Source organism: Podarcis gaigeae (assembly GCF_964106915.1).
Source record: "Podarcis gaigeae genome assembly, chromosome: 2".
Taxonomy (NCBI): domain Eukaryota; kingdom Metazoa; phylum Chordata; class Lepidosauria; order Squamata; family Lacertidae; genus Podarcis; species Podarcis gaigeae.
Genome location: NC_139679.1, coordinates 71,097,871 through 71,117,771, shown reverse-complemented (window position 1 = coordinate 71,117,771; position 19,901 = coordinate 71,097,871). Strand labels below are relative to the sequence as shown.

General features: G+C 46.5%; 1 protein-coding gene across 6 annotated transcripts in view; it reads left to right on the top strand.

Annotated features, from left to right (window-relative positions):
- The window catches only part of UBA7 (ubiquitin like modifier activating enzyme 7), a 50,169-nt gene that overhangs the window by 18,927 nt on the left and 11,341 nt on the right, over positions 1 to 19,901 (top strand). For 5 of the 6 annotated variants that reach the window (XM_083726363.1, XM_083726364.1, XM_083726365.1 and 2 more), the window contains 12 exons: positions 1,705 to 1,815; positions 2,830 to 2,910; positions 6,677 to 6,832; positions 7,073 to 7,238; positions 9,905 to 10,101; positions 11,306 to 11,370; positions 12,208 to 12,388; positions 13,203 to 13,277; positions 14,169 to 14,358; positions 14,749 to 14,858; positions 17,906 to 17,992; positions 18,180 to 18,374. In XM_083726363.1, coding sequence (XP_083582489.1) covers positions 1,705 to 1,815; positions 2,830 to 2,910; positions 6,677 to 6,832; positions 7,073 to 7,238; positions 9,905 to 10,101; positions 11,306 to 11,370; positions 12,208 to 12,388; positions 13,203 to 13,277; positions 14,169 to 14,358; positions 14,749 to 14,858; positions 17,906 to 17,992; positions 18,180 to 18,374 — 1,614 coding nt within the window. Of the gene's footprint in view, positions 1 to 1,704; positions 1,816 to 2,829; positions 2,911 to 6,676; positions 6,833 to 7,072; positions 7,239 to 9,904; positions 10,102 to 11,305; positions 11,371 to 12,207; positions 12,389 to 13,202; positions 13,278 to 14,168; positions 14,359 to 14,748; positions 14,859 to 17,905; positions 17,993 to 18,179; positions 18,375 to 19,082; positions 19,181 to 19,901 lie in introns of all 6 variants that reach the window. The other variant, XM_083726366.1, reaches the window with a different exon arrangement.

Below are 19,901 nucleotides of genomic sequence, written 5' to 3'. Positions count from 1 at the left end.
CTCCCCATCCCTTCTGCTTTCTCAGGAGCAGATCCAATTAAATGTGATTAAAGGGCACGTTGACAGCTGGGAAATCCCTGGGTCGAATATTACACCTGCTTTCTCAGCTCACTGGTGGCTTTAGGCAAACCACGAGATTGCAAGCTCCATCTGCAGCTGTGAGGAGATGGTAGTACTTTGGACCAGGGATTTGGGACCTGTAAAAGTCCGGATGTTGCTAAACCCCAGCTCCCATCATTCCTGACCATTGACCATGCTGGCTGGGGACTGGAGCCCAACATCTGGAAGGCCGCACAGGCCTTCCATGTGTGCCTTACATGGTTTTTGTAGACATTAGCGAGTGAGGCCGAACTCAGTGTGATGTTTATCATATAGTTTTCCTTTGAGTTTGCCTTTTCTTTCACAAATTACCAGTGCAGAGCACCTAATCAGGATTGGGACACTGGCATGTGGTGGGAGTGGGTGGGAGGGAGTGGATTTTAATAATTTCCCGCTCCTCACACTGTGGTTGCATTCTGGATTGTGCGCCTGCAACTTGCATTGGGAGAGAAATTCTTTCATTTGAGTGCTTTGAACGTTCTTACCACACTTATAGAAAAGCAAAGTTTATTGGTTGCCAAATATCTTGGGGTCTGGGCCAAATTTGTGACTGACTTCTGGAGATCTTGAAGCACAGGTTGGGCAAGATATTAACATGCTGTTTTCCAGAGTGGAATATCTGATTCTCTTGAGGTGTTAAATGACAAGACAAGCTGAAGGGTATATGGGTTGCCAGGAAGGGTGGCCATTTGACCTACTTTGCAGGGAACAGGCCTCTGTCTGAAGGTGTCCTCTGTTTGAAAAACTGTCCAGCCCATGTCTGGTTTCAAGATACAGAGAACTGTAAAAAGGGAGAGCAGGAGAGGCCTTGTTTGCCATCAGCAGTGAGCAGCAGGCTGAGCAGGCACAAAGGATCACCTGGACATATTCCCTACCATGGTGAGATGTAATTCACAGCAACATACTGCCCCTGACACATAGCAGTTGTGGCTAGTAGCCACTGATAGCCTTTCCCTCCATGAATTTATCTAATCCTCCTTTAAAGTCATCTAAACTGGTGGCCACAATTGCTTCTAGTGGGAGCGAGTTCCATACTTTCAACTATGTTCTGCGCATGTGTGTTTTGTATTGAATGGATCCAAAATATAATGGGAGTGGGGAGAAGAAATGCCTCGCTTATAAATTGGAGCAATACCTGTTTTTAGAATTTCCATTGTAGTTTTCATACATGCTTTTCAGCTGCAGGCAAATTTGTTGTCTTTGCTGCAGAGATAGGTCATTCTGTCAGCTCCCAGCACGACTGGGAGCCCAACAGGGCTGCTGCCAACATGACTAGAGTGGTGTAGAATGAAGAGAGTTACCATCTCCTCACCACAGCAGTGCTCTTGTGCCTTAAACAGTGGTGCAAAACATAGAAAACAGAAATATGCAGCTTTTCCTGACACGTAGATGAGATCATGAGAAGCATTACCTGTTGAATTTTGGCCTGACGTGCAGCTGTTAAAGTACAGGAGCCCCCTCCAGAGGAGGAAAGCAGGAAAATTTGAACAGTATGTTCCATGAGTTTTCTGTGTTCATTAAGAGAGGCTGCTCCCTCTTCTCAAACCCAAACCTGCAGTTATAGGAAGGGCTGAGCAGTTTCCTCCTTTTTTTCTCTGTCTGCAGGCTGCCTCAGGGAAGTTCACTCCTTTGGACCAGTGGCTGTACTTCGATGCTTATGAATGTCTGCCTGAAGAGGAAAATATTGTTCAGCTGACTGAGGAAGACTGTGCTCCAGTATGTGACAAATTCTGCAGTTTGTACTTTTCCGTTAGAGATAGGATGGAATCACAGCTCTTTTTCTGCCTCTTCCAAGGCATTCCAGACTTTTCCACAAAGGAGTTTACTGTGTGTTTAGAGCTGTTTTTGTTCCTATTTAATTTGTGTAGTCCGCATGATGGTACCCTCAAACAGCACCAGTCTCAATGCTTTCCCCTACAAATTCAAGTTTCTTTGATTTGGAGATAATCTGATTAAACTGAGGAAAATTGTGTTCCAGACCTCTCCAATCAGGGTTGCAGATTGTTTGCTTTGGTTTTTGTGGATGAATGGATCAGTTCTCTTTGCTGCTCCTCTTTCAAAACCCTCTAACTCCTCCATGCTTTCATTTCTTTTCTGGCCATGCTATTTCCAGCGTGCTTCTGAACAGTGGTATTTCCCGCCCTTTTGAGCCCTCAGATTTACACAAAAGCAGAAAACGGCAGAAGTGTGTACTGAGAATTTATGCTTGCCTGACAGGGTGCTTTTGCACATTTCTTGGGCAGGGAAGGTGTGTGTGCAGCTACCTGTGTGTATGCCTTGTTATTGCTTGATTGGCATAATTGAATCAACAAATTAGAAGGCAGCAATAAATAGAAAAGGGAATAACTGGAAAAGGCAGCAGTTTCTCCTCATATCCAAATTCAAATAAATATGTGGGGGTGTGGGGGTACTCTGATTCAATTCAAGTGTGGAAAAAGTAGATTAATAGCTCAGTAATGTTCAAACGTGGACAAACCTTCAGGCAGTGCATCTACATGTCCTTTCTCATGCTGATCTCTCTTTACTGGAGCTGGCTAGGGCTGATGAGAAGCTGCAGGCTCTACATTCCTGACATATAGGCCACCCTCTCTCCTACTTGATTCAACACCCACACAGTGCCCAAATTCTAAATCTGTTAGAATGGGTATAGGGCCATTCTACAGGGATTGTGTTGCTCTCCATCTGTCGCCTGCTGGGTCTCTAATGTCTGTCATCTCTCCCTTTTGACAGCGTGGCAGCCGCTATGATGGGCAGATTGCTGTCTTTGGGAATACCTTCCAGGAATGGCTTGGGAAGCTGAAATACTTTGTGGTGAGTTGGGGCAGGCTGGGTGAAGCCAGGTTCTTCCCACACAAGGCATCATGAATGTATGTAACTCTCCGCCAGAAGGTCTCTCAGCCTAACCTAAATCCCAGGGATGTTGCAAGGGTTAAATTGGTGAGGAAAGACATGTGCCACCTTGATAAAATTGGAGGAAAGGTGAGGTGTAAACATAATAAAGTTTTGACATATGTAGTTCTTCCTAATGACCCTGACATTTAAGATTGCATTTGGATTACGTATTTTGGACTAGGGTTTAATATTTGTAATGGTTATATGGGGTTGCTCGTGTGTAAGTTGCCGCCACTCCTGGCTAAATAGCCTGGTTAAACCTTTCCTGGCTGGACAGCCCTTCACTTCGTGGCTGTTCAGTCGCTAGCAGAATCCGTCAGTGGGCGTTTCTTGAACTTCTTCCAGCAAAGAAGTTCTTTGACGCCAAGTCTACGCCTACTTTCCCTGCGCGGAAGTCTTCTGCACAGGGTGGGTGTGGGTAGCGGAGGACCTGTGCTCTCCCCGCTGGTCTCCAGCGAAGAGTCCTGGAGCCCTCTCTCCGATTCCCCCATCCGCCCCCCTTTATCCCTGGTGTTACGCTGATTTCCTTCCCCAGCTAATGAGTCCCCTCTCTCCCTGCTTGGCCCTTCTCTGGCATCGCTTGGGAGCCCTGCCTCCACTTCTGGCTCCGATGTCAGTTCCCTGACAATATTGAAAATGTATTGTTGAATATTGCAAATGGGTTGTTGGCAACAGAGTTTTTTTAGTGTATCAGATTTTCTATAGTAAGGGTAAATATGAATTAAATGGCTGCAGGGGGTGGTAGGCAAATACAGACTGGCCCTTTGATGTCTACAACATTGTGTGGATACTGCCAAATATTTGCCTACATGAGGGGCACTGGTCTCCCCTGAAAGCCTTAATTAGCCAGGCACTAATGTGGTGATGAGAGTGGGTAGACTTTTCCAGTGTTTTCCAGTAGAGGGAGTGTTGACTCCTTTAGTTTGAGCAGTGACACTAGATAGAAGAAGAACGATTTTTGTATGATCAGTAGCTGACCTAGATCTGTTCTGCAGCTGTTACTGAAGTTTCTTTGTAAACATGACATTTGCTAGCATAACAGCCAATGCAGGGATTTTGCCCCAGTTAGCAGAGTCAATTGTTAAAGGTGGACTCCCAGTTGTTGGCTGTTGTTTATTATACCATTGGATTATAGTGCAAACAATAATACCAACAGTTACTAAGAGCTATATTACGAGGGGTCACTTTCTGCAGACCTGAATGCCTAGAAAAAGTGGGCAACTCTGCCATGCATCCCTGAGAATCTTGACCCAGGAAAGGAAAGGAAAGGAAGATGGTGGACATGGGTTCAAACTTCTGTGGCTCGAAGGGATTATTTAAAAAGAGGCAGGTAGGATCTGAAGAAAGCTCCTGTGTTTTTAGGAGGTGGAACTTCTCCAGCACATTCCTCTTTCTAGCTCAACTCAAACATCAGAATAAGAATGAAGAATGCACATTCTTTCTGTATATATAAAATACTCCACTTTGCGTAACCATTCTTGATTTGCTTATTATGCTTTCACCATAGAATTGGAATCTTCTGGGTGCAGAATCCAGAAATTATGGTGCAGATAAAAACACCCTTCATTATATGTAATTACAGTGGTACCTCAGGTTAAGAACTTAATTCGTTCTGGAAATCCGTTCTTAATCTGAAACTGTTCTTAACCTGAGGTACCACTTTAGCTAATGGAGCCTCCCGCTGCTGCTGGAGCACAATTTCTGTTCTCATCCTGAAGCAAAGTTCTTAACCCGAGGTACTATTTCTGGGTTAGCGGAGTCTGTAACCTGAAGTGTCTGTAGCCTGAAGCATCTGTAATCCGAGGTATCACTGTAGTGCATAAACTCTGACTAGATAAAAATTCTCAGTATTCTTTCTTACCCAAAATTCTTAGAAAACCATCCTTAAAGTTTCATAATACGTTTGCTATTAGGCCATGTATGATTTACACTCGTAGAATGCATTTCTGTATTCTGATTGATTTATTGCTACCTCTGGTGAAAGGTGGAATTTGGTCCTCCTGCCCTGCCAAACTCATCTGTGCATCCCATGTATATCTTTTTGTAGACCGCTTTGAGGTTTTTTACAATCAAGTCGGGTATAATTTTTGTGAGATAGATAGATAGAGATAGATAAATAGAACCATTGTAGCATGCAGTTAACTTTTATAAAGGTAAGAGCATGGTGAGGTCACCAGTAAATATCAGGCAGTGTGCCGCTGAGTCATGTTCTGGTAATCCTGCACTTCACAACAGTTTCAAAAAGAGCTGGTAGATAGTTGATTTATAAGATAAAAGAGGGTTGGGTTGATGTTACATCCTTGTTTTACTCCTTTTTCTTGTTTGAAGGCCTTGTATTGTTCTCTCTGTGTTACAAACATTGGAAGAATTGGCACATGGATCTAATGAGATTCTGGGTTTTCTTTCTAGTTCTTGTTTTGTAGCAAAATTAGGACTTGGTACAGAATGCCAGATGGAGTCAAAATGTATTTCGAAGTCAAATATTTTTCCTTGCCTTGACATGTTTTGGCTAACGAACATCTGTTGTAGAAATTGTGGCCAGAGGTTCACTTAGACTCATAGAATCATAGACCTGTAGAGTTGTAAAGGACCCTGAGGGAGATTGTTCAGTTTGTCATTTCTTATAAAGTGAGCATCCATGCTTTGGAACTGCGTTAGTAAACAGTTTCAGATTCTACAACAGTTCTCTGGAGCTCTTGCAAATGCCTATTCCAGCCTCTGTAATTATAATGTGTTCTCTGTGAGAAGTGCAAATGTTCCATCTGTCTTCGGGCCTCGTTGAATATAAGGTTTCCTTCGATGTGACGAATACACAGTCATATAGAAAACTTTTTGTCAGAACTGAAAACCAACAAAGAATTCCTTGGGGGAAAGGCTATTGGAATTTCATGTCTAGCCTTTCCCTAATAATAATAATAATAATAATAATAATAATAATAATGTGTGTATTTTGAAGTTGTGCATAACTTAGGGGGCTTCCAGACTAATTTGGGGTGGGATTGAATCACATACCAGCAAATTCAGGTTGATGCAATGAGAGTTGATTGGGAGGGCTTGCATAACAAACCCACTTCCCCAAAAGATCTGAATTTGGAAACCAATGGAGGAATGCCCTGGGAATAATGCTTGACACCTAACCTCCCTATAAACAAATCAGAGTGAATGTTTGTTAAATTGCCAATGTCAGCCAATCCCCTGGCCAACAAACCAAGATGAATGCTCAATAAACAGGTAAATAAATGGGTCATCAGGGAGTGCCCTGATTCCTATGTGTTTTTCCTGCATGGCAATCAGCCCAACAGCACCCATGTGGAGCAAAACGTTATACAGTGCTACCTCGGGTTACATACGCTTCAGGTTACAGACTCCGCTAACCCAGAAATAGTACTTCAGGTTAAGAACTTTGCTTCAGGATAAGAACAGAAATCATGCTCCGGTGGCACGGCAGCAGCAGGAGGCCCCATTAGCTAAAGTGGTGCTTCAGGTTAAGAACAGTTTCAGGTTAAGAATGGACCTCTGGAACGAATTAAGTACTTAACCCGAGGTACCACTGTATCTGAACCAGCCACATGTAACTTGGAGAGGTATCTCCTTGTGTCCCCTTGCCCCAGTCACTTGAGTCACTGAGGTCATCTTGGCTCAGAGTGCCATGGGCCTTCAACCAATCTTATTACAATTTCCTCAGGTGGGAGCTGGTGCCATTGGCTGTGAGCTCCTGAAGAATTTTGCCATGATTGGCTTGGCTGCTAGCGAGGGTGGGAGCATCACTGTGACGGACATGGATACCATTGAATATTCCAACCTCAACAGGCAGTTCCTCTTTCGACCAGGGGATGTGTCGGTAAGTCTTGCAGCAAATATGGTGGAAAAGAGGTTTGGGTGAGGCAGTGCTGGGGACAGTTTGCCCAAGGAATAAATCTCAATGGACATGAGAATATTCACAAACCTATTTGTAATGTTACAGGGGAGAGAGTTGGTTTTGGCTTGACTCTCGTTAGAGTGCCCTGGCCAATGAACCCAGGCAATAACCAACTTCTTTCTACCCTGGATCTCCTTAGTAATATTCCCTTTGTTCCTGTAGAAGCAGAAGTCAGAAGTGGCAGCAGCTGCCGTAAAACTCATGAACCACCACATCAATGTATCAGCACAGCAGAACCAGGTTGGACCAGACACAGAGCACTTCTATGGGGATGACTTCTTCCTTGGCTTGGATGGTGTTGCCAGTGCCCTGGACAGTCTGCAAGCCAGTGAGTGTTTCATACAGAATGCCTATGTTGTAGCCACCAGCTCCCTGTAATAAGCATTCCATGCTCAGAATGAATTACAGTACGTTACGCAGGCTTCTTTGAAAGTGCTTATTTTATATGATTAATCACCTACTTAGCATTTTCCTAACCACTTGCAAGTATTGAAAGCACCACACAGACATTATGTTTGCTTACAACAGCCCTGCAAAGTAGGCCAGTTTTGGTAAATAATAATAATAATAATAATAATAATAATAATAATAATAATAATAATGTGTTAGTAATTTTTTATTATCCCCATATTGGAAATGGAAGGCTGAGGCAGACTAGCTTAAGGTCATGCAGTGAGCTCATATGACATTTAAATCAGAAACCTTGATTCACAGTACAATCATTTGTGCATTTACTTGGATATAAGCCCCTTGAATTGCCTAGTAAGTGGGTATAGGATTGTAGCCATAGCCTCTGTTCCACATCGTGATTTCCTTGTGGGTGGGGGAACGGGGAAATAATGTATACAAATTCTAATACTGTTGTTTCTCACAGGATGTTGACAGTTTTTGCAGGCTGGCCTAGAGTGTAGCACAGAAGGGATGGTGGGACGCTGCAGGCAAAGGCAGTATGTGTGCAGGGCAGCCATACATAAGCTGGAGGTCATCATGATAAAGGCAAGGACAGGGAGTTGTATAGGTGGACACAGAAGACTCTCAACTTTTTGTCTCCTGGTCACTTTGCTCATGGACACGTCAGCTAATGAATCATTAACATAACCTGCTGCACACATTTTTCAAGCTTTATCCTATGAACTGACAGACAGAAAACAAGCATTTTTTTTTAAAAAAAGGAACAGATGTTGAGAGATTGACACCCATGAGCGTTGGGGGCTGCCCTCTAACCGGATCCAGACTAGATGGACCTGCTGCTGCTGTGGGCCAGCCACCTGGTGCTTCTTACACAGAAAGTTGATCCATTCCTGGGGGAAGAGATCCCATGTTCCTTTGTGGTTGACTGCATTGTGTATCTTGCTGATAGATATTAAAGGGGAGGTGAACCTAGGGAGCTAGAGTCAGGCTGTTGGCCCACCCAGATCATCATTGTCTCTCTACTGACTATGTAGCAGCAACTCGCCATGGTTTCAGGAAGAAGCTCTTGTCCAGCAAGACTTGGGAGAGTCCAGGGATTGAACCTGGGTCCTTCTGCATGCGAAGTAGCTATGGCCGTTCCCCTATGGGTATGTGAGGCAGGGCTGGCTAAGTCAAGGAGCTAGAAGGCCTGCATAATAAACAGAGCTGCTCTCCCTTCTTGCCGAAACTGCCAGAGGCATCCCAGACCAAATCCAAAGTCCAGAGTCTTTGAAGTGTCTTGCAAATGCAGGATCACAAAATACACATAGTGCTGATAAACAGGAAAGCTCTCTTACTATTAGAGCCGGGAAGTCCCCAGGTCAGATCTCGAATCAGCTGTGCACATCCCTGGCTAGCCTTAGGCAAACCACAGTCTCTCTTCTTCAGCACCTTCCTCTGTGCTGTGATAATCCTGGCCTACCACACAGGATCGTTGTAAGGATGATTGAAATAGCTGTGTGTGCTTTTAATAGCATGCGAACACTGATAACAGACCCTCCAAGTGTCCCTATTTTCCAAGGACAGTGCCGGGTTAACAGATGCCATTCCGTTTTCTGATTTGTTCCCGGAATGTCCCGCTTTTCCTTAGGATGTGTCCCGATTTTCATAGGAGAAATGTTGGAGGGTATGTGCTGAAGAACTTGCAAGTGTCACCGTCATTAATTAACGGTCATAATACAGTGGTGCCCCGCAAGACGAACGCCTCGCAAGACGAAAAACCCGCTAGACGAAAGGGTTTTCCGTTTTGGAGGCGCTTCGCAAAACGAAATCCCCTATGGGGTTGCTTCGCAAGACGAAAAAAATCTTGCATCCCCCCGCGGGTTTTTTTCGCTTTTTTCGCCCTTTTCTTAAGCCGCTAAGCCGCTTATCAGCTGTTCTGCTGATAAGCCGCTTAACAGCTGATCGCTGGAAGCCGCTTGACAGCTGTAGCGCTAATCTGCTAATCTGTCAATGGGCTTGCTTCGCAAGACGAAAAAACCGCTATACGAAGAGCCTCACGGAACGGATTAATTTCGTCTTGCGAGGCACCACTGTACCCTGTTGGGGTTCAAGCCACAGACCACCAAACACACACTGAGCCATTATCTCCTGCTTTGCACATCTATAAAAAAATGGAGGCTTTGTATGTGCTGAGGAGACTGGAATGGCTTGGCATCTACAAAAATGGAGCCAGCAGACCATACAGACAGAAGAGTGTATTTGAGTGACAGAGGCTCTTTGTAGAGCTGGACCAAAATGTCTTGGGATACATTTTTTGAAGAAAATAATATATTGAGATTTCTCTTTTATTTTCCCTCCCTCCCTCTCTCCACCCAATCAGAAAAAGAAGTCCACTTTGCAGAAATTTGTCCAGCTCTTTTCCACCATTTGTGTGTGTGTGTCAGCTGCCATTTCTCCCTGAGTAGGGATGTCAGAGAATTCTGACAGGAAATTGCTGGTGTTTGCTTATTTGTGTGTGTGTGTCAGATGAAGAAGGCAGGGCACAGCAAAGGATCTTGTGTCCCGTCTACCTCCTCTCTTTCTTCCTCTTTCCTCCTGCAGGAAAATACTTGTGCCAAAGGTGTGTGCAGTACCTCAAGCCTCTGCTTGATTCCGGAACGGAAGGCACCCGGGGGCACGTCCAGGTCTTTGTGCCCTTTCTGACAGAGTCCTTTGGCCAAGCTCAGGAGGAGGAAGAGACGCAGTACCCTCTCTGCACCCTGCGCCACTTCCCCAGCACCATCCAGCACACACTACAGGTGGGGGGGGGCAGGAGGCTGGCTTTTCCCTGGCCTCCTCAAATACTGTTACTTATTCTTTCAGCCGCAGATCCACTCTGCAGTGCCTGCTGCTGCCAAAGAGACCCCTCTCCTGCCTTTCTCTCCAGTTGGTCCATGCCTAAAGAGGGAAAACTCTCAGCTGCCAAGCTCCTCTTCACTCCTTGCCTGGCCCCTTGGCTTCATTTACTCTTTCCAGGCAGCTGCACGAGGGCCAGAGCTGTCAACAGCACTGACGGCAGGATATGGGGTCCAGCTGTTTCGCCCAGAAGCCAGGCCAAAATCCTTCGCCCTTTGCAGAGCTTCAGCTGCTTCTCCTTTTTCTGTGGCAGGGCCAGACAGACCTCTCTCTCTTTTTTATCTCACACTGCCCTGGTGCCTTTGCATGACCCTGCTTCCTTCACTCCACAGAGCAGGAGGTGCTGATGAGGAGGCTGTCTGCTTGGGCCTGTTATGTAGCATCAGGACCCTGAGGAGCAACAGGGGCAGGAGTTCAGTTTTAGGGAATGGCACCAGAATTCCCAGACTGCACTGCAGCCCTGCAGAACAAGCCCTACTCAAGGGCTTCCACTTGCACCACAGGGCCTTCCTTTCCTCTTGGTGCCCACCATGATTGGCTCTGGGGTGGGGGGGTCAGGAGAACCTCCAGAACTTCGCATAATGGGAAGAGAACTGCAGTACCTGCACTGACAGGACATTCATCACGGTGTGGTATTGAATTCCAACCTATATCTTTAAAGCACATTTGAAGCATATTTCCGCCCCTCAGAGAATTATGGACACTGTGGTTTTTTAAGGATTGCTGAGAATTGTAACTCTGTGAGGGATAAACTACAGTGCCCAGAATTCTTTGAGGGAAAGAATGCGCTTTCAATGTGCTTTAATGTTAACTGTGTAAGGTAAAAAAGGTAAAAGGGAAAGGACTCCTGGACAGTTAAGTCCAGTCAAAGGTGACTATGGGGTTGTGGCACTCATCTCGCTTTCAGGCCGAAGGAGAGTGTGTATACTGCCTTAGAACCAAGGAACAACTGGAAGGAAGAGGTGGTCTGAGGCTGCAGTCCAGTGCCTATTTGCCTGAGAGTAAGCCCTGCCTTTTGCCTGAAAAAAATGTCCCTAACCCCTGTTCTAAGGGACCCCAAGTAACTGCTGACAAAAACTCCCCTGCCCCCATCTTTTTCTCTTGCAGTGGGCCCGAGATCAGTTTGAGGGTCTTTTCAAGACAAAAGCAGAAAACGTCAACACATTTCTGAAGTGAGTATGGGGAGCGATCTTGACTGAGGTGATGTGGTAGATAAATGGCAGGAGGGAAAACTTAGAGTGGGCTGTGTAGGGGATAGAGTGGATTTTGTTAAGGAGTCTTCTGGGTGAGGTAAAGGGAAGTTTACCACACATCCATATCCCACCTCTGAGCTGTAGTAGGAGCTGCTGCATCTGGGGTGGAAGGTGGAACTGCCTAGAGGCAGGACCCACTCAGAGCTCCACATGCATAAAATTACTAGTTATACATTCAGTGCAAAAAAGGGGGCTCTGCAGCCGCCTAGAAGATATATTGATCATTATCCGAGTCCCATGATGACCACAGGTGGAATTTGCCTTGTTCCTAGTGGTGCCATTTTGGTGTGCTATACCAGTGTGGTGTAATGGTTAAAGTATCATATTTGAATGGGGGGGGGGAATCCTAGCTGCCCTATGAAATTCACTGGGTGACCATAGTGGGCCAGTCCCTGCCTCTCAGCCTAATCTGCTGGTGTTAATGGAATAACCCCCATTCACACTGCTCCTTGGGGGATGATTGGGATAATACATGAGACAAACATGCTCAGAAATGTTTCCCTCCCTCTTGCCTTTTAACTTACTTGATGTCAAAAGGCACTTGGCCACTTCATTCCCATCCTGATTGCTTCTTATGTCTTAAACTATTCTAGACATAAGACAGACAGATTGGTGTCTGTTAGCTGCCCTGGGCATTTGGAGAGGCATCATAGATATTTCTAAGCATGGAATTGATAACACTGCTGTTAATTCTTCCTAGTAGGTAATTTGTTATCTCCAAATTCTGCCACAAACAAGGTCTGTTGTTGTCCACAGGGATCCCAGCTTCCTAGAGTCCCAAGAAATGGAGGCTGTCAAGATGCTGGAGTCAGTGTGCACCAGCTTTCAGGGGAAGCCGTGCAACTGGAGAGACTGCGTGGTCTGGGCTCGGAGACTTTGGGAGTGCCTTTTCTCCCATGACATCCAGCAGCTGCTGCATAACTTCCCACCTGAGCATGTATGGGCCCTGCCTCTTTCTCCGGCCATTTCCTGGCTCCCAGTGTGGCGCTTTTCTAAGCACTCCTTTGCCTTTCTCTGTTACAATCATTCAGCACTGGCTCTGAGAGTTGGAATCCAGGTGTCTGGAACCAAATGCAGCAGACTTGTGTTGGCAGCTGCTTAATGTGAGATATATTAAGACCAAGTGGTAGTCTTTGCAAAGCCCATCTTTCAGTGAAGCAGACGCTTGGTTGGTGTTGCCTTCCAGCCACTTGTAACATTAAGCCTCCTGTGGGAGATTCCTACTCTCCCTTAGCCTTAACACCAGTAGTTCTCACTCTGGGCTCTTTGTAGGTGGACCCACACCACCATTTATATGACCTGGTTCACATACAGCACCTCCAATGGCTTTAATTGCACAAAGAACCAGTTGCTTATAGCTTTTGGCCCCACAGCAAGGCACAGGATGGTCACAGCAGGGCTGGCCCAAGAAGTTTTGCTGCTTGAGGATCACACAAGCACTCCATGACCGGAAGATGACTAGACTGCACTTGAATCTTAGAACTCTGGAAAATCAACAATATGCACGTTTACATATTTTTTCCTTGGCCCTTGACTTGTTCTCTCTTCCTTGGCTGTGCACAGTCTCTCTCTCTCTCTCTCTCTCTCTCTCTCTCTCTCTCTCTCTCCAGTTCGCATCATTTTAGGCTGCAGAAACCTTTGGCCCTCTTCCAGCCCTTGCTTGGCCTGTAGAGTTTCCTTCCTTGAACAACTTCTCCTCCCACTGCCTCTGATGCTGCTTCCTGACTGATCCCATCTGTCTTTGTCCCCAGGAGACAAGCTCTGGACTTCCTTTCTGGTCAGGGCCCAAGCGATGCCCACAACCGCTGAAATTTGACAGCAGTCATGTGAGTGGGGAGCTCAGCTTGAGAAGTGGGGGGAACTTGGGATGCAATGGAGGTTGCACCCTCAGTGAGGAACATCTAGGAGAGATCGGGACATTTACACAGCTAGGTTCACCACTTCCTAGTCTCATGGTCAAAGAAAGGGGCGAATGTAACTTTTCGGGAAAAAGAAAATAAAAAGCAATAAATGGAAATTAGTGCCTTTTTTATTCTTGCTGTCTAGAGCAGGTGGAAACCCCTTATCTGTTTTTCACCTTATTTATTGTGTAAAATAGCACCAACATGTTCCATGACACCCTAATTGATGAGCAGGAGGTTGGCTCTGTTTTTCTCATTTGATTGATCTGCCTAGTTTAAAACGGTGAACTGACCATGAACCAAGCCCATCTTATTCCTCTGTAGAAGTGTGGGTTGCAAATGACCCAGGATCCAGCACATTTGGCATGTAAGATTTCCGAAATCATTGTTCCCACCAATTTGGGCTTGTATCCAATGTTGCATGGATACACTTCTACTGTGAGATTTCTGCTTCCTTTCTTCTGCCTGCACGCTCCCAAAATCTGCTCTGGAGGCTCCCTCAACCCTTTGGAACAGATTTTGGTGGTGGCTGTAGCAGAGAGAAGAGGAAGGGGAAGTTCTGTTGCGCAAGCAGAGTAGAGTGGAAGAGCAGGGTTGGCTATAGCCCCCGGGCCTGAATCTGGCAGCAGGCTTCCATGAGTTGGGTTGCTGTTTTGACTGTGTTAGGAGGGAAGAGGATGCTTAGCTGAGGTTGGAAGGGGTCTACATTTCTGGAAGAGCAGCCAGTAGAGCCAGTTACTGGTTGTCAGGAGAAGGAAACAGTCCATAGTGGGGAAGGGTGCTGCTGTCTCTGATGCACCTTCTGCATTTTTCTAGACCACCCACAAGACCTTCATTTTGGCTGCCAGTCACCTCTTTGCCAATACCCACAAGCTGTGTGTGAGTGAGGATGATTCTGTCACTTCCCAAGTCCTCTTTGGCTCGCATCTGCCATCTTTCCAGCCACTTCAGGGAGTGCATATCCCCCTCACTGACCAAGAGATGCAGAATCCACAAGACTCTGTTGGTAAGAAGTTTGCTGAATGGCAGGTATCCCAACCATTCCAACCAGGCCCTAGCAAGGAACCTGTGGCCTTCCAGATGTTGTTGGACTCCAACTCCCATCAGCCCCAGCCAGCCTGGCCAGTGTGGTCAAGGATGAAGGGAACTGTAGCACAGCAACATCTGGAGGGCTGCAGGTTTCCCATCCTTCCTTAGAGCAGTCTGCCAACCATGTCACATCTGTGAATGGAGTGCCAGGAAATGCAATGGGATCTCTAAGGGTGAGATGAGACTTGGGCTTCCCACACAGTAGACCCAAGCCAGAAGTGGATAACATGCTTCTCCCTGCATTGCTCACATCTCAGGCCACTGCTGGGCTGTGTCCCCACCTACTACCCCTAAATGTGTCTTTCAGATGAGACAGAGGTAGGAGAGCTGAGGAAGAAACTGGCAGCACTGAGGCAAGAGATGGAAGAGCAAAATTCCCTCATGTCTAATGCTATGGAGCCCATTCACTTTGAGAAGGTAAAAAAATGTTCCTGCATGTTTCCACCTCTCTTTGCATTTCCCTCTGAGCTCCAGGTTTCCAAAGGCGGAAGAGCATGACCCTTCTTGGAGGAGAGAGGGTGTGGTGTGTGACTCTGCTGTTCCAGCCATGACTTCCCCTCCTGCAGCTCTGCTTATGCCTCTTAATCCTCAACAGGTTAATTTCGGTTAAGATCAACAGTGCTTTCTTGAGATGACTCACAGACAAATTTTCCCAGTGCCCCAGTATCTGTAAAGGGCAGGCACAGGCAAGATATTTTACGTTCAGGGTTCAGATGCCCAAATAAAAAATTACTACCTGATTTCATCATGTGCTAAAAGTTTGAGTATAGAGGCTTAGAGGCTGAGCTACAAATCAGGATGCCTCGTTCTGAATCTCATCTCTGGCATGAACTCGCTGATACTCAACAAGCCACAGTCTCTGGGTCAGCCTTCTAACTGTAAAATAAGAGTCAGAATACTGGCCTACCTTGCAGGATACGTATATGGATTACTACAAGAAGCAATGATGAATAGACTGTAGGGTTGCCACACATCCGGAATTTCCATGACACAGCCAGAATACCACAGTAGGGAGCAGTGTCTGGGCGGAAATTGCTGAGAAGTCTGGGGAAAACCAGATGAATGGAAACTGTTGTTGGAAGTTCAGATTTTGTTTAATTATTATTTTTTTAAAAAATAATTTTTGAAATCCTAATAGACAGATACTTTTAAGAAGTATTCTGAAGGAATAAACTACTGTATGTTTAAAATGTGAATGCCATATATAACAAATGTTATTTGCCAAAAAGAGCGGATTTCCACTTTTTGAAATATGGCAACCCTAAGTAATAATGACACAGGAAATCATGGTTTGTCATTATGTCTGAACCAGGCTAATTTGTTACAATCCAGACCACTTGTTCTGTAGCCCCTATTGGACACTGAATGAGGAGCTGCTTTTTGTAGGCAAAGCATGTGTTCTGCCATCCCCTATCTTTTAGTTCTGTATTGTAGCTGAGAGACTGTTTTATTCAGCTAAAATGACACTAGTAGCTGAATTGTGGGGGTTTTCTTGTTAATGTGTTCGGTAGAGTTGGGAACGGGCCCACTTCTACTCCACAGCTGCTGTTACAGAAGTTTCTTCATACAGTGAGCATTTGTCTGCATAACTGCAGATGTAATGTGGGGAGTTTGTGGGGATTATATCCCAATATATCATCAGCTGCCAGGATTGGGGCCCAGATTTCAGCTAAGGTAGAATATTTTCCATATATTGGAGGTTAAGTTGAAAGCTGCTGTCAAACAGCCCTAATAAAAAAAATCTGGTTTGTATGGAATGTTTTGTTGCTTTGACCTTTTAAGGGTTTTTGAGGGGTGGGGGAGGTTTGTGCCTGAAGTTTAAAGTTGTATTTTGTGTAGACTGATATTCAGGATTTACATATGCACTGCTTGCCACAGGTTTCTTGAATGTATGAATTTCATTTCTGTCTTTACTGGTCCAGTAGAACTAAGTACCCAAGTCCCACTGATTCCACTGGGAAGGGTTTGAGTGGAGATTTAAAACTCCTAAGGTTGTGTACACTTTACCAGTTTAAAAAGCAGCTAGGTTGTACTTTTTTCTCTGGATAGAAACTGGTCTGGACAAAAATGCATCAAAATGCAGTATTTCATAAGAAACGACAGGATAGATACAGATTGTGGCGAACGTTGTATGTACAGCACTTCCCAAATCAGTGGTGAGAGCACACTGGATGTAAACGGAGGTGGAGGGTGGGTATTGGCACAGCCAAAGATGTCCCTGAATTTGACAGTTGCTGTAAGCTGCAGTTCTTGTGTCCAGCTTTTGGAGGTGCCAGAGTGCCAGGAATGGGTTGGGATGAGCCCTGGGGTCAGTATCCCTCCCGCAATCTGTGTAGTACCTAGCCTACTACTCTCTTAGGCTGTGTACGCACTTCTGTTCACTCCACATCCAGCACACTCCCACCACTCTTTCCCAAAAGAGTGTACACAGCGCTGTACACACAACATAAGCATCTATCCTGCATCTATCTTGTAATTATGAAATGCTGTGTTTTGATGTGTTTCCTCCACAACCAGCATCAATCCAAAGTGAGAAAAAGGACAACCTAGACATATTTTAAAATGCTGAAGCGTACACAGCCTTATACCCAGCCCTGTTTGTGGTTTGCAGCGCGTGACCCACCCTCCTACACGCTGTGTTCTTTTCTGAGTGCAGAACAAACGACCCAAGAAGGATCAGAAGAGTCTGTTCCTTGAGTACAAAATGGCAGTTGGTTATCAAGCCAGGCAGTGGAGTCCTTCAGCCAGGAACTGTGTGTTTTTGTCACTTCCATATTATTTCTATAAACAAGGCTTTCTCCAATCATCATACGTAAGGACTAGAAAGCTGCCTCATCGGATTAATTGTTTTGCTGACCCAATACTGCTTGCCGAAACTGGTAGAACCTTTCCAGCGTCTCACCTGAAATCTGATTTTGGCAGCAGATGCCAGGGGCCTTCTGTCTGCTAAGGATGGCCTCTGCCCTGTAGTGTGGTCTCCCTCATACACTGCGGGAAGTTTATGTTGGACCATGGCTACTTGGATGGTTTCTTAGTCAGATTCTGTGCCTGTGCACGTGGTGCAAATTTGTGTATAGTTGCTTGTGATTAGCACATTTTATTCTGCTCCTGCTATTCATGGGAAAATGCAAGGAGCTTTGCAGGGAACTAAAGCTCTGCTCCTAGACTCTAGGCCTTTGGCTCTTCAGACGTTGTTGGACTCCAATTCCAGGTCACAATGAGAACTGTGGTCTAGCAACCTCAGAAAACCAGATTCCCCACCCCTTCTCTTCTATTGTTAAAAAAAATCACGCCATGCACACAAACCCTGGCTGTAACCTCTGTTAAGTTTCTTTGCCGCCCTTTGTAGACCTTGCACTCCCTTTGTTCTCATCCTCAGCCCACTAAGATCCCTTCTCTTTTCCCCTCTGCCCTTGCCACCCTTCTCTGGCCTCGATTGATTCTGCAATTTTTTGGGCCCTCAGGGGAACGACATTCACTTGAACTTTGTCATGACAGCAGCCAATCTGCGAGCTGAGAACTATGGCATCCCTCCGGCTGATAAGCTGCAGGTGAGGAAAGGAGGCGGGGCTTTGGGAGTCATTTTCCCCAGTCGCCTGCCAGCTTCAGGAAATAAAAATGGGGCGGGACACATTCATGTGTCTGTCTCTGGCCTAGCAGCATCCCTCCCTCCAGTAATCTCTGGTACGTTTTTCGATTCACTGTCTTCATGCTGAAGGCCCAGTTTGATTTCCACAGGCGATGAAGATCGTGGGGAGGATTGTGCCTGCCATTGCCACAACCACAACAGCTGTAGCTGGTCTGGCGTGCTTGGAGCTTTACAAGCTGGTGTGGCGACACAGGCGCCTGAGCTCCTATCGCAACAGCTTCCTGCAGCTCTCGGAGCCCCTGCTCAATCGCTTCCAGCCTGTCTCCTCTCGACCAATATACAAGGTGAGGCCTGGGCTCTGGGCTCATCATGCTTTGAAGGTAGAAAGAAGCTCAGTAGGGCCTGCTTTTCCTAGCAGACTGGCAGGGAGGGCAGGAAGGAGTGAGACACTATGCGCATTTAGATGGGCTGCTGTTCTTTAGAGCTAGCTCTGCTGAGGTTGTAGATCAGAGGCAGAGGACCTTTTTCAACTCAAGGGCCATGTTCTGTTCTGGACTGTCACCTGGGGGCCACATGCCAGAGGTGGGTGGAGCCAGAGGCAAAAGGAGGAGGACCAACAGATGTACATTTTCACTTTGTACAGTCTACACACACCTCTCTATCCTCCATCCAGGCAAGGAAAAGGCATTATTGGAGTTCAAGGACACATCCTAGCTAAACAAGATTGCTTGAGGAGAGTGTGAGGCAGGTGAAGGACGTGCCGTGGGAAGAGGGCCGTGTCTGGCAAGGGACAGACTTGGAGGTTCCCAAGTCTCTAGAAGAGAGAACATGGAGTGTTGCAGTGTGGAGAGTAAGTCATTCAGGAACAAGAATCTGCCTTCCCCAAGGCTAGTGCAGTATCCCATATAGCTGGATTCGAGGCTGTGTACCTAGGAGCATTTCTGTGTGGGCACAGGCATTGATTCAGACAGGTACCTCCTTAATTCCCTTCCGCTCCAGCTCTTAAAAATCTAAATGAAACAGCAATGGCTTGCTCTTGTCCTGTGCTGCAGAGTGCACCTAAGAGCAGCTTTGGACGTTTCAAAACAGATGTACAGCACCTCATGCCATTAGTTCTTATGCTGCTGCTGTGATGCCCAAAGCCAAACAGGTATGGAAAGATTTGCATGTCCAGCCTGCGAACCTCTCCTGACCAAGTTCCCCTTAAGACATTACAGCAGCAGTGGGACAACCACTTGAGTACCACGGTGATGGTGGTGCTGTGATGCTTTCAGGCCTGACTGCCATCCGTTCCCAGAGTGCCCAGCTATACCTTATCCCAGTGGCATAGCGTGGGGGGTGCAGGGGGGGCCGGCCGCACCGGGCGCAACATCTGGGGGTTAGGGTTAGGGGGCGCAAATCCACGGGTTAGGGGGCACAAATTACTTGCCTTGCCCCAGGTGCTGACAACCCACGCTACGCCACTGCCTTATCCCTGGAAGTGGACCACGCAGTCAGAACTTGCGCAAGCCTCGTCAGCTGGAGCTGGTGCTAGAATGGCTGCCCCGTAGGGATGTCAGCAACTCCCAGACTGTGTTGAGGGGGAGACTTCCTACTCCATCTCTCCTGTCTGGGTGCTGGGTACTGAGCAGCTTGCCAGGAGCCGATGTGTGGGGGAGGACGGCTGTTCCCACTCAGCTGCTGACCCTGCCTTTCCTGAGCCCCTTCTGGCAGGCAGAAGGCGAAGGAGATCTAGTTTCAGAAGCCGGTGCCTGGCGTGTGTATCAGGCTAGCGGCAGTGTGGAAGGAGAGGCACAGACGGGGCTGCCTGTGAGCTGTCAGACACAGGAAATGGTCTTTAACCTGCAGCTGACACACACAGCTGGTGCCAA